At 48.0% G+C, this 15,434-nt stretch overlaps 1 protein-coding gene across 2 annotated transcripts in view; it reads left to right on the top strand.

Moving 5' to 3' along the window:
• Positions 1 to 15,434, top strand: part of KIF6 (kinesin family member 6) — a 374,519-nt gene that overhangs the window by 144,788 nt on the left and 214,297 nt on the right. For both annotated transcript variants that reach the window (XM_089690367.1, XM_089690368.1), the window contains exons 12-13: positions 1,783 to 1,924; positions 7,852 to 8,070. In XM_089690367.1, the coding sequence (XP_089546493.1) occupies positions 1,783 to 1,924; positions 7,852 to 8,070 (361 nt within the window). The remainder of the gene's footprint in view (positions 1 to 1,782; positions 1,925 to 7,851; positions 8,071 to 15,434) is intronic.

Genomic DNA, 15,434 nt, shown 5'->3' on the forward strand with positions numbered 1-15,434 from the left:
CCTGGCAGCCTTAGCGACTGTGGGCTGGTAGTTGTTCAATGAACTACCGCGGCTTCCTGACAGAATATCTGCTTGGCCGTACACCCCGTACACCCCATACACCCTATACACCCCGTATATCCCTCTACACCCTATACACCCCGTACATCCCTCTACACCCCGTACATCCCTCTACACCCTATACACCCCGTACATCCCTCTACACCCCGTACATCCCTCTACACCCTATACATTCCTCTACACCCTATACACCCCGTACATCCCTCTACACCCCGTACATCCCTCTACACCCTATACACCCCGTACATCCCTCTACACCCCGTACATCCCTCTACACCCTATACACCCCGTACATCCCTCTACACCCTGTACATCCCTCTACACCCTATACACCCCGTACATCCCTCTACACCCCGTACATCCCTCTACACCCCATACATCCCTCTACACCCTCTACACCCCGTACATCCCTCTACACCCTGTACATCCCTCTACACCCTATACACCCCGTACATCCCTCTACACCCCGTACATCCCTCTACACCCCGTACATCCCTCTACACCCCGTACATCCCTCTACACCCCATACATCCCTCTACACCCTATACACCCCATACATCCCTCTACACCCCGTACATCCCTCTACACCCTATACACCCCGTACATCCCTCTACACCCTATACACCCCGTACATCCTGTACACCCCGTACAATCCCTATACACCCTGTACACCTCATACACCCTGTACATCCCTGTACACCCCTTTACTTTCACATACATCCCGTACACCCTGTACAATCCCTATACACCCTGTACATCTTATACACCCTGTATACCTCATACACCTCGTACATCCCTGTACACCCTATACATCCCGTACACCCCCATACACCCCATACACCTCGTACATCCTGTACACCCCATACACTTCGTACATCTTGCACATCCTGTACACCCCGTACACCTCATACATCCCTGTACACTCCATACATCCTTTACATCCCCGTACACCTCGCACACCCCATACATCTTATACACCCTGTACACCCCATACATCTCATACACCCTGTACACCCCATACATCTCATACACCCTGTACACCCCATACATTCCGTACACCTCACACATCCCTATACACCCCATACATCCCATACACCTCACACATCCCTGTACACCCCATACAGACTGTACACCCTGTAAATCTTGTACACCCCATACACCCCCCGTACATCCCTGTTCACCCCGTACATCCCATACACCCCATACATCCCTGTCCACCCCATACATCCCATACACCTTGTAAAACCCCATACATCCCGTACATCCCATACACCCCTGTACATCCCTGTACACCCCATAGACCCTGTACACCCCATACACCCTGTACATCCTGTATACCCCGTACATCTTATACACCCTGCCAGTGTTAAATGCACGGTCTCACCTACGTAAACAGATACATTCTGCTGGAGAGCTTGAGCTTCTGAAATACAACAGACTTACTGGCTGGGTCACCAGATGAAAATAAATGAAAGCCTAAAAAAACACGTCATACTTACCTGCTCTGTGTAATGGTTTTGCACAGAGCAGCCTTGAATGTCCTCTTCTTGGGTCCCCCACTGGTGTGCTTTGTCTTCTTTTTCTCTGCGTGACACCATACAAAGCTACATTGTCGGGGTCCACCTGCAGGCTTGATCCTGAACCACGCTGCCTGGGTCCATTGAAACAGATGGCGCGGCTCCGCCCCCAAAATTATAACGTATTCCCCTTTTTCCTTCTCAGAGGCTTTTCCGTGACCGAAAACCATCTGATGTGAGAATCTCCTCTCCTGAGACCACCACGGAAAGACCCGGATCTTCTAGTGTCCGTCCAGAAGAAATGAAGAAGCTCCGAGACCTTCTACAGCAAAGAGACAATGAAATCAGTATCCTTGTCCAGCCCAAAACGCATTCATTCGTTCTAGAGAATTCACAAAGCAGTCTTGAAAATCACACCGTAATGTTTTTCCTTCTCAAATACACTGGTCAGCCGTAACTTGATGACCACCCACCTAATATTAGGTGGGTCCCCCTTTTACCTCTAAAACAGCCCTGACATGGTCTCCACTAGACCTCTGAAGGTACGCTGTGATATCTGGCACCAAGCCGTCAGTAGCAGATCCTTTATGTCCTGTAAGCTGGGAGGAGGGGGCTCCATGGATCGGACTTGGATTGCGATCTGGAGAATTTGGAGGCCAAGTCAACTCAACCCTTCTTGATCCATTTTTGCAGTGTGACAGGGCTCATTATCCTGCTGAAAGAGGCCACTGCCATCAGGGAATTCCATTCCCATGAAGGGGTGGACAATGTTTAGGTAGGTGGTACGTGTCTAGTAACATCCACATGACAGCAGCTAAGCTTTCCCAGCAGAACATTGCCCAAACCATCACACTGCCTCCGCCGGCTTGTCTTCTTCCCATACTACATCCTGGTGCCATAGTTACATAGTTAGTCTGGCTGAAAAAAGACAAAAGTCCATCCAGTCCAACCATTAAAAAAATAGATACAAGTAACATTGTTTATAAACAACGATCAGGTGGGAGACAGAGAGATACAAAGTAACATTGTTTATAAACATCAATCAGATGGGAGACAGAGAGATACAAAGTAACATTGTTTATAAACATTGATCAGACGGGAGATAGAGAGATACAAAGTAACATTGTTTATAAACATCAATCAGATGGGAGATAGAGATACAAAGTAACATTGTTTATAAATATCGATCAGACAGGAGATAGATACAAAGTAACATTGTTTATAAACATTGATCAGACAGAGATAGATACAAAGTAACATTGTTTATAAACATTGATCGGATGGGATACAGAGGGATGCAAAGTAACATTGTTTATAAACATCGCTCAGACGGGAGATAGAGAGATACAAAGTAACATTGTTTATAAACATCGCTCAGACGGGAGATAGAGAGATACAAAGTAACATTGTTTATAAACATCGCTCAGACGGGAGATAGAGATACAAAGTAACATTGTTTATAAATATCGATCAGACAGGAGATAGATACAAAGTAACATTGTTTATAAACATTGATCAGACAGAGATAGATACAAAGTAACATTGTTTATAAACATTGATCGGATGGGATACAGAGGGATACAAAGTAACATTGTTTATAAACATCGCTCAGACGGGAGATAGAGAGATACACAGTAACATTGTTTATAAACATCGCTCAGACGGGAGATAGAGAGATACAAAGTAACATTGTTTATAAACATCGATCAGACGGGAGATAGAGATACAAAGTAACATTGTTTATAAACATCGGTCAGACAGGAAATAGAGAGATACATAGTTAGTCTGGCTGAAAAAAGACAAAAGTCCATCCAGTTCAACCATTAAAAAAAAAGTTATAATCCTACATCCGCAGGTGATCCAGAGGAAGACAAAAAAAAACCCAGCAAAGCACGATCCAAGTTGCTCCTGCAGGGAAAAAGATTCCTTCCTGATCCCCCGAGAGGCAATCGGATATTCCCTGGATCAACTTTCCCTATAAATGTTATATCCAGTTATATTCTGTGTATCCAAGAAAGAATCCAGGACTTTCCTACAGCAATCCACTGAGCTGGCCACAACCAACTCTGGAGGGAGTCTGTTCCACATTCTCACAGCTCTTACTGTGAAGAAACCTTTCCGTGTTTGGAGATTAAATTTCTTTTCCTCCAGATGTAAAGAGCGCCCCCTTGTCCTCAGTGATGACCTCAGGGCGAATATCTCTACTTTTCCCTAGGTAAGTGACGCACGCACACCCGCCCATCCACATGATGTAACTGAAATCATGATTCAGCAGACCAGGCCACCTTCTTCCACCACTCCGTGGCCCAGTTCTAATGCTCACATGCCCATTGTAGGCACGTTTGGCTGTGGACACGGGTCAACATGGGCTCCCTGGCCGGTCTGCGGCTACACAGCCCCATATACAACAAACTGCGATGCCCATTTTTTGTGCTTTCAACACATCAACTTCAGGGATAACATGTTCACTCGCTGCCTAACATAGCCGACCCACTTTCAGATGCCGTTGTAATGAGATCATAGTTATTTAATTTATCTGTTGCTGGTTGTAAAGTTATGGCTGATTGGTGTCAGTCTTCCACACAAGAACTTAAAGCAGAACTTCCCTCAAAAAGTGAAATACCTCTCATTCTCTCCCTCCCCCCCCCCCCCAGGGGGGGAGTGAATATTTTTTTTTGGTATCTGCTCCTACTTCCTCACTTCTCACCTAGGCGAGGATGGTGTTGCTTGTCCTGCCCACAACCTCCACCTGGACAAGGTGAGGAGACTGGGCGGTGATGTCATGTTCCTCACCTTGTCCAATCAGAAAATACTTTGCAGTCTTTGAGACGATGCAAAGCATTCTGTGAATGGTGCCCTGGCCGAGCAGCCGACCCCCTGTGTTCAGGAAGCAGCAGGGCAGCCGCTCGGCATGGGATCCAGGAGCTAGGTTAGATGTAGATCCTAGTCCTGGTATCTGTACAGGGATTTCCAGCCTCCAGAGGGATCCCACATGTAGTTGGTCCAAGCTGAAACAATGTAACTATTTAAAAATATCCATACCTGGAATTACCGACCAATCATGTACCTGTTACATCACCAGTCTTCATCCTGGCACCATTATTTGAGACCAATGGTCGACTTTCTTGTAATAGCGATCGGAGCTGCTAACTAGCTGCTCGATTGCTATTGCAAGCAGGGGGAGGGAATGTCGTTTCTTCCCCCCCCCACCCGCTTTCACAGGATCTCCCGTCCCACCAGGAGTCCTGATAGGCCAGCTAGTCATGTAACCAGACAAAGACCGGATCGGCTTTGTTCAGTTCCGTTAAATAGTAAACCAGAAGCGATAACCTGACATCACTTCCGGTTTACCCAGAAACAATCGGCGCCATTTAAAAAAAAAATAAAAGCATTCAATCACACCGATCTAATGCAAGGCCATACGTGGTTCAAATTCTGAACGATTTTTCGTCCGAAAATCAAAAACGTCGTTCGTTCTGTAATATGATGGTGCCACCAATGATTACGAAAATTGGTTGTTTTTCATGAATTTTGCAGCATGCCCGAAATTGGGAGGAACCATGAAAAGCAGCCATTGCCCCAATCGTGCCGTTGCCCCACTAACGGAGCGAAAATCGGTCCGTTTATTCTTAGGTCCGATTTTTGTACGAAAATCATTTGGAATTCGAACCGTGTATGGCCGGCATTAGTGTGATTAAATGAGGAGAGATGTGGGATCTTATTGACCCCGGAATCCTCCATAAAGAGTACCTGTCACATGCCTATTGCTGTCATTCTTTGTAACAGCAATAAAAGTGATAGAATTTTTTTTTTTCTTTAAGTGACAGTGCAAAATAAAAAAATGAAAGTCTCCCCCTGCATGCGCACAAAGGCAAATGCACGCGTCTGTCCGGGACGCTTCATACTTGTGAGGTATCACCGCGAACATCAGATTGTGGCCAGTAATTCCAGCACCAGACCTCCTCTGTAAATATAAACCTGTAAAGACTTTTAAAGCTTCGCCTATAGATAGTAAAATTTACATTGTCATCGTTCCATGAGCGTGCGCAGTTTTGGAGCGTGACATGTTTGGTATCTATTTACTCAGCGTAATGCCATCTTTTATATTTTACAAAGAAATTGGGTTATATATATATTGTGTTTTTTGCATTCAAATTTTAAAAAAGGTGTATTTTTTCTCAAAACACTGCTGTGCAAATACTGCGTGACATAAAAAAAACGCAAAACCCATCCATTTACAGTATTAAAGGGAAGCTCCACCCAAAAGGGGAAGTTCCGCTTTAAGGAGCACCTTTGGGGAGCGGTTACACGAATTTGACAGGTACCCGCTCCCACTTCTGGTCCGATCGCCTAGGTGACCAGAAACAGAAGGTGCCCTCCCTCCCTGTAGTCTTTTGGGACACATGACAGGTCACAGAAGACTGCAGGACCATTCAGGAAGCGCAGCGCTACTCCCGCATGCGCAGTGGGTAAGCCACAAGCTGTCACAGCCGGGTGCCCACACTGAAGATGCCGGCCTCCTGGAATACAGGACGGCCGGTGAAACGGACTGTGGGGGACACACCGCGGGACCGAGAGACAGATAAGTGGCTGTTTTTTAAAAGTCAGCAGCTATAGATTTTGTAGCTGCTGACTTTTATTTTTTGATAGGTCGAGTGGAACTGTCTTGGAAATTCTCTTTCAACGAATTTTGCCTTACCGTGAGTACTCGCAGTTGGATGCGCAGAAATCCCCCATAAAACTGTGCGAATCTCGCTGCAGCCGTATTACGCCTTCCACTTACTATGACTTCAGCTAAACTCCACGATTCCTGCGCCTCCAACTGGTTTAGCTCTGTTGAGATGTGGGGAAATGGAGCTCCCGTTACCCAGGAATGATCACACGACACTCTCAGGTTGCTGTTGGAATTCACATAGAGACCAGCTCCAACCCCAGCCTCCAGTTTTATTACAAACACACACATGCCCCCCACATGAGTCAGGTCAATCCCCTCCCACAGAACAATGTGTGGGGAGCGTCTATACACAGAATGTACATCCCGATTGGAGCATAGCCTTTCCTCTTATCTATACTGGAAGCCAGTTACACCAGTCCTCCCCTCCCCCCATGAGCTCTCTGAGGAGAGCAAACTTCCCATCCTATCAGCTCCTAGTAGTATGTACATTCTCTGTACAAGCATCCCCTAGATTAAACAGTGCCAGTCTGTATCTGAATGGGCCCGATACAATCTTTATTAAAACACATCCATCCAGATACAGTTTCAGGTCGGTAGTGGTTGTAGAGATATCAATGAGCCTACACGCGGAGTTCGCACTGCCTGGCGCCTGGCTATACGAAGTCCATGTGGTACTATGCTGCTGATATGTGGATACAGGCCCGCGGCCCACCGCCGGCGGCATTCGCATCGAATGCCGTGGTGGTATACACGCCGGTCTATACGCAGATCTGCCATCTCTTCCATTACTGAGCTGAGTACTGTAATATATAGACATTGTACATGCGCATGGCCCAATTGCAGCCTTCAGAGCTTTAATTAAGCCACACGAGAGACATGTGAATAACACTCATATATGACACATTTAAAGTTCAACCTAAAATACAAAATTTCCATGACAGAACTCCGCTTTAATAAAAAATATAAAATGTTTGGGGGTTCTAAGTAATTTTGGAGCAAAAAAACAAAAACCTGACATGAACAAAAAGGGTCAGAAAAAGCCTGGAGCCTGGTTAAGCTTTATTTAGCAGATGCCTCTGGTGCCGAGAACTGCGGGGGAACATGGCGTCCAACATTGGCCGCAATCTCAGCTAACCAACCTCTTGCTGATGGTTCAAGCTGCTTGATGTATTTCATAGGATCACATAACAGAGCCCTGTAGCTGAAGAGTTTTGCAGTCCCTGAGCTGTTATTTCACACTTGGCAGTCAGCATGTGTTATCAGCAGGAGGACAGGCATTAGACAAGGCTGCAAGCCTCTTAGGGCCTCCCCGCTCAGACTCGGCTCCAAGAGCCGTCCTGGGAGTAAAACTGAAATAAGGTGATAATTTAATCTTTCAGAAGAAGGTTTCGCTGTATTAAAAATTAGATCCAGCACACAGCAATTCTGGCGAAAGCTCAACAGCAACTGTTCCTGTAAGAAGGGCCATGTCCCAATTCCCAGCTCCAGAGACGTGAGGAGCTCACTTTAGTAGGCTTCCATTGCTCCAAAACCTACCCATCTGTAGCAAATTTAGCCATTTCGATTAACAAATACTTTTTTCCTATTGATGATGTTCAGATATATTAGTCAGCATGTTGAAGAAAGAGAAGAAGAGGAACCAGGATGCCGTGTATGAAATGAGCCAGTCAGGAGACCAGCTTCGGTCACGGAGTGATGCCAGCCATAGTGGAAGAGCAACATGGAAGGCTCCTCCGACACCCAAGAATTCATCCCCTCAGCAGGTCAGCGACAGTGCGGCTGTGGAATCCAGACCTGTGGCTTTCCAGAAGAGGGCAGGTAGGTGATCTATACCTACACCAAATACATCTTGTACATTGTTTGCTTTTGTAGCACTCTCCGAGTTGGGCCACTAGGTATGTTTAGAATTCGGCTCCTGCTGTGGCCAGAGGAGCAGTGATTGTTTATTTTGGTCTGCTCAGGGCTGCACTGCCTGGGAGTTTGCTTTCCCCTGCCTCTTGTTGACAATTCTGGAGTTTAGGTAGGGAGCACTTAAACAACCAACTTAAATATTGAGCAGGGTCCAGCCAATGCCTGGGGAGGTGTGCCCAGATGGGGGCTGGGAGAGCTGTTAAATAGTTCGGAGCCCTGAGAAGATTGCCTTTTCTCCCCTGTGGGGATGGACCTTTTGAGCTGAAAGGAGGAAGGGGGGTTGCTTGTCTTTGGACCCCCTTTTTGGACTGAAAGCTGGAGCAACTCCTGGAGGCTCCACCTGTGGACTGATATTGCCAGGATCTTGTGAATAGAACCTCTTTTTCTGCGCTAGGGTTAATACATGGTCCCCAGCTGTGAACCGTCCTCTATTCAAGTCCACCTTTATTTGTGCTCACTATGTTTCATGGTCCCCAGCTGTGAACCGTCCTCTATTCAAGTCCACCTTTATTTGTGCTCACTATGTTTCATGGTCCCCAGCTGTGAACCGTCCTCTATTCAAGTCCACCTTTATTTGTGCTCACTATGTTTCATGGTCCCCAGCTGTGAACCGTCCTCTATTCAAGTCCACCTTTATTTGTGCTCACTATGTTTCATGGTCCCCAGCTGTGAACCGTGCTCTTTTCAAGTTCACCTTTATTTGTGCAATTATGTTTCATGGTCCCCAGCTGTGAACCGTCCTCTATTCAAGTCCCCCTTTTTTTTGTGCTCCCTATGTTTCATGGTCCCCAGCTGTGAACTGCGCTCTGTTCAAGTCCACCTTTATATGTGCTCACTATGTTTCATGGTCCCCAGCTGTGAACCGTGCTCTTTTCAAGGCTACCTTTATTTGTGCTCACTATGTTTCATGGTCCCCAGCTGTGAACCGTACTCTACTCAAGTCCGCCTTTATTTGTGCTCACTGTTTCATGGTCCCCAGTTGTGAACCGTACTCTATTCAAGTCCGCCTTTATTTGTGCTCACTATGTTTCATGGTCCCCAGCTGTGAACCACGCTTTATTCAAGTCCGCCTTTATTTGTGCTCACTGTGTTTCATGGTCCCCAGCTGTGAACCATGGACTGTTTAAGATTACCTTTACTAGTACTACTGCCACTGTCACGTACCTGGTCTGGAGGCTGAAATGATGAGAGGGCTCTATTTATGGCTTCGTACTCCACAACCCTGAGGATGGTAACAGGAAATGCTGAGCCCAAGGAAGCAGGGGGTGCCGGATGTACTGAAGGCGAGTAGTGCCGTAGCAGTTAGACCTCGGTGGATAGAAGCCAGATGAGGAGGGCAGCTGGTCTTTCAGAAGGATACTGGACCATACAGCCAGACACAGCGGTAGCAGGTAGGGCAAGACAGGAGATGAAGTCAGGAGCAAGTGCCAGGGTCAGAACACCATAGTCAGTAGAGGAGAGATCAGGAGCGTAGTCAGGGGCTAGGCGGGGTCATTCACAGGAAACAGGCAGGGGCAGATCTAGGAAGCAAACCGAGGTCAGAGCCAGAAGAGAGCATGGGTAATCCAGTGGCTAGCCGAGTCGGTAACGGAAATCAGAAGTATAAGCAGGCAGGAAACACGGGTAACAGGGAGCTCAAGATGGATTCCACGTACCTTCAGAAATTCTGATACTTCAGAGTCTATCCGTCTCGTTAAAGCTTACCAATAGCCCTGAGGAAGGTTAAGGCAATTGTCCCGAAACGCGTTGGATTGATCTTTATGTTCCCACACTTTCGATAACCCATTGTATCCTCCCACCAAGAATTGCATTATTTCAGACACTGGTTGCTCCTTTGTTCTCATTCAGCCATTGTTTCTACTGAAGCGACAGCACCAAAGTATCGGTAAGGTAGGAGACCAAACCTCTAAAGGGGGATCCGCACCACCACTTCCCAGTGAAACCACCAAATACCGTCTGAACCAGTCCAACGTGGTCTCTAGCTCAGATTAGTCAGTTTGGTCTACAGCAGTGGTTCTCAACCTTCCCAATGCCATCACCCTTTCATACAGTTCCTCATGTTGTGGTGACCCCCAACCATAAAATTATTTACCCAGCAATTATAAGTCATGAAGTGTCGTTTTACCTCCAATACTGCTGCTTTCAACACAGTAGCTGCTTTCAACACAGTAGCTGCTTTCAACACAGTAGCTGCTTTCTACACAGTAGCTGCTTTCAACACAGTAGCTGCTTTTAACAGAGTAGCTGCTTTCAACACAGCAGCTGCTTTCTACACAGTAGCTGCTCTTTACACATCGGAAATATTTGTTTTCTGATGGTCTTAGGGGACCCCTGTGAAAGGGTCGTTCGACCCCCAAAGGGGTCGCGACCCACAGGTTGAAAACCACTGGTCTACAGGAATGGAGAAGAATTCCGTATATGCTCCCCTGTGACCGCTAGGCTCAGATCTCCACAGGATCAGGTGACGGCCTTTGGGTATCTTTCATGCCCTTGTGGGGTATCTTTCATGCCCTTGTGGGGTATCTTTCATGCCCTTGTGTAGGCAGTCATGTGGCTGGCTCATTGGTCTCTGTCAATCTCTTCTATATAAATGAATCAAATAAATTAAAGCTACCCATATAGAAAGAGTTCCGGGCCTCCCAGCGGGTTTTGGTCAGGTGGCTTGATCTGTGGCAGATTTGGCCAAGCTCATTGTCACGGCAGTCACCAAGCAAGGAGACCTTCCAGTGCTAACACTGACCTGTTCTCTGGGATCTCATACTTCTCACCATGGGAACATATGGAACCCACATCCAGCTACTTATATGGTAAGATATGCGCGTCCAGATGTACGCCTGACTCTGCCAGCAATATGTAATATAAATTCAGAGAACAAAAGTTCCAGAGAACCTTGGAGCAGAGCGAGCCTAACTTTGGCCATGCTCTATAGATGTAAAGTCTGGCACTGCGTGTACTGTGGGGTTATGGGGGGTTGTATGTGATCACCCTGCGTGAGTAGCAGAAGATGTAGATTATGGCGCCGTCTTTAGTATCAGAATGAGAGCGGGAGGTGCGGTGAGCTGCACGTGAGCTAACGATCACCCACCTTCCCTTCTCAGCTCTACCCAGTCATCTATGATGACTGTAGATTGAAGACCCTGAGGTTATAGTGAGGACCACCGATCTCTAGATCTCCACCCACTGACACCAATGATGGGCAATATTCCTCCCACTGACACCAACGATGGGGCAATATTCCTCCTACTGACACCAGGAGTGGGAAATTATTCCTTCCACTAAAACCAGTGATGGGGCACTATTCCTTACACTGGAACCAACAATGGGACACTATTTCTCCCACTGACACCATTGATGGGGCCCTATTCCTCCCACTGACACCAATGATGGGGCCCTATTCCTCCCACTGACACCAATGATGGGGCCCTATTCCTCCCACTGACACCAATGATGGGGCCCTATTCCTCCCACTGACACCAGCGATGGGGCCCTATTCCTCCCACTGACACCAGCAATGGGGCCCTATTCCTCCCACTGACACCAGCGATGGGCAATATTCCTACTACTGACACCAACGATGGGACACAATTCCTCCTACTGACACCAGGAATGGGGCACTATTTCTTCCACTAAAACCAGTGATGGGGCACTATTCCTCCCACTGACACCAATGATGGGGCACTATTCCTCCCACTGACACCAATGATGGAGCACTATTCCTTTCACTGATGACATGTCCTGTGTCATTTTTTTTTTTTGCTCTGAATGACCACCAAGCCTGAGGCATTCAGTCCAGCTCCCTAAAGTCTGAAGAGCAATAAACTGGCCCTTTGTTTAGGAGGTTTGGAGGCCCCTGGCAAAAAGTAAAGGACGGTCCATGTACAAGAGTAAAGTCTTGATGGTCTTCATGGTATTAGTGGGAATAGTGAAGGTGAGCGGGATCCCTGTTCTCGCTACGCTGAGTTCACACGGAGCCTCAAATAACCCAAGGCTTCTCCGGGCCGCCATGCCCTCCAGTCATACTCCACCAAGGCTTGCCGTACCAGACGTCAGATATGGACAAACCACAAGTGGTGCTGTAGATGTTCCTAAAGAACACGCCACCCTCCTGCACTGTCTCTGGTTTCTGCCTCTTAGCAGACTCACTAGGTGGTTGGACTAATTGCAGTGAGCGGTTCCACAGAGAGACCGCACTGTTTATCCTGATGTGTCGCCCTGAAAACGAAGGATGATTCATGTGTCCGCTATTCCTCCCACCTGCACCAAGGATGGAGCACTATTCCTCCCACTGATACCAATGACAGGGTACTATTCCTTCCACTGACACCAATGATGGGGCCCTATTCCTCCCACTGACACCAGCGATGGGGCACTATTCCTCCCACTGACACCAGCGATGGGACACTATTCCTCCCACTGACACCAATGATGGGGCACTATTCCTCCGACTGACACCAATGATGGGGCACTATTCCTCCCACTGACACCAACAATGGGGCCCTATTCCTCCCACTGACACCAATGATGGGGCACTATTCCTCCCACTGACACCAGCGATGGGGCACTATTCCTCCCACTGACACCAATGATGGGGCACTATTCCTCCCACTGACACCAATGATGGGGCACTATTCCTCCCACTGACACCAGCGATGGGGCCCTATTCCTCCCACTGACACCAATGATGGGACACTATTCCTCCCACTGACACCAGCGATGGGGCCCTATTCCTCCCACTGACACCAATGATGGGGCACTTTTTCTCCTCCTACTGACCACAAGTGCTGTGTATTTTTTTTTTTTACTCCCACTGACCGCCAAGCCTTAGGCATTTTCAACTCCCACCAACCACAGTCCAGCCCCCCTAAAGTCTAAAGGAAACTAAACCGGCCCTTTGTTGGAGTGCCCGGGTTTCCCTGGTTTAGTCCATAGATCTGCTTTTCCTATGCATGTTGTATTCTAGATCTGACATATTTCAGTATCCTCAGGCAGCATGAACACAATGTAGTTCCTTGTACCATTTCTCCCTCGCTGCCTGTGAGGGGTGAGGCTTAAAGTGCATCTCCAACCAAACTATAAAACAGTTAGAACCTCGCTCAATTTTTTCTGCGTGGATCAAAAACCTTCACAAAGCCAGAAATCACCATGTAAAATAGTACTGACATCACCACTGTGCTGTACAGGGAGTTGTGGGAGGGACCCAGGAGCTGGCCAGCGGGGGGGGGGGGGGGGGGCGGAGACGAGACCAGTCACCCTGCACAAGGAAAGAGAGCACAGCTGTGGGAGGGGCCAGCATACCCCACCCACTACAGGCTGCCTGCAGAAAACTACAGGAAGGGGGTGGAGACCAGACCAGTCACCCTGCACAAGGAGAGAGCACAGCTGTGGGAGGGGCCAGAAAACCCTACCCACTACAGGCTGCCTGCAAAAGACTACAGGAAGGGGGTGGAGACCAGACCAGTCACCCTGCACAAGCAGAGAGGGCAGCAGTGAGCGGCCTTTATCACAGGAAGTCTCACCGTGGATGACTGCACAGATCTGGAAGACATACACAAAGCTCACTGAGATTCCACAAGACACGTGACCAATATTTGCTTTGGCCCCGGCCTGCCACCTTGCGAAGTTCCCTGTGAAAGCTCCTGAGCAGTGATGACCCCTAAATCTCATCTTCAGAGGTCTGAAAACATGCTCTGAATATACAGGTGAAACTTGAAAACTTAGAATATGGTGCAAAAGTTGATTTATTTCAGTGCAGCAACTTAAAAGGTGACACTAATATATGAGACTCATTCCATGCAAAGCAAGATAGTTCCAGCCGTGATTTGTCATCATTGTGATGATTATGGCTTACAGCTCATGAAAACCCCAAATCCACAATCCCAGAAAATGAGAATATTCCATGCAATCAATAAAACACGGATTGTACATAGAACAATATCGCACCTCTGAAAAGTAGAAGCTGCATATGTACTCAGTACTTGGTTTGGGCCCCTTTTGCAGCAATTACTGCCTCAATGCGGCGTGGCATGGAAGCTATCAGCCTGTGGCACTGCTGAGGTGTTATGGAAGACCAGGATGCTTCAATAGCGGCCTTCAGCTCTTCTGCATTGTTGGGTCTCATGTCTCTCATCCTTCTCTTGGCAATGCCCCATAGATTCTCTATGGGGTTCAGGTCAGACGAGTTTGCTGGTCAATCAAACACAGTAATCCCACGGTCATTGAACCAGGTTTTGGTGCTTTTGGCAGTGTGGGCGGAGCCAAGTCCTGCTGGAAAATGAAGTCAGCATCCCCATAAAGCTGGTCTGCGGAAGGAAGCATGAAGTGCTCCAAAATCTCCTGGTAGACGGCTGCGGTGACCCTGGACTTAATGAAGCACAGTGGACCAACACCAGCAGATGACATGGCTCCCCAAATCAACACAGACTGTGGAAACTTCACACTGGACTTCAAGCATCTTGCAGTGTGGGCCTCTCCATTCTTCCTCCATACTCGGGGTCCTTGGGCCTCTCCATTCTTCCTCCATACTCGGGGTCCTTGGGCCTTTCCATTCTTCCTCCATACTCGGGGTCCTTGTGCCTCTCCATTCTTCCTCCATACTCGGGGTCCTTGTGCCTCTCCATTCTTCCTCCATTCCATACTCGGGGTCCTTGTGTCTCTCCATTCTTCCTCCATACTCGGGGTCCTTGTGCCTCTCCATTCTTCCTCCATACTCGGGGTCCTTGTGCCTCTCCATTCTTCCTCCATACTCGGGGTCCTTGTGCCTCTCCATTCTTCCTCCATACTCGGGGTCCTTGTGCCTCTCCATTCTTCCTCCATTCCATACTCGGGGTCCTTGTGTCTCTCCATTCTTCCTCCATACTCGGGGTCCTTGTGCCTCTCCATTCTTCCTCCATACTCGGGGTCCTTGGGCCTCTCCATTCTTCCTCCATACTCGGGGTCCTTGTGCCTCTCCATTCTTCCTCCATACTCAGGGTCCTTGGGCCTCTCCATTCTTCCTCCATACTCAGGGTCCTTGGGCCTCTCCATTCTTCCTCCATACTCGGGGTCCTTGGGCCTCTCCATTCTTCCTCCATACTCGGGGTCCTTGGTTTCCAAATGACATGCAAAAATTGCTCTCATCAGAAAAGAGGACTTTGGACCACTGAGCAGCAGACCAGGTCTGTTTTTCTTTAGCCCAGGTAAGACGCTTCTGACGTTGTTTGTTGTTCAGGAGCGGCTTGACAAGAGGAATACGACATTTGAAGCCCATGTCCAGGATCCGTCTGTGTGTGGGG

Source organism: Staurois parvus, unplaced genomic scaffold (genome assembly GCF_062004578.1).
Source record: "Staurois parvus isolate SC_StPar_1 unplaced genomic scaffold, SC_StPar_1.0 ptg000529l, whole genome shotgun sequence".
Taxonomy (NCBI): Eukaryota; Metazoa; Chordata; class Amphibia; order Anura; family Ranidae; genus Staurois; species Staurois parvus.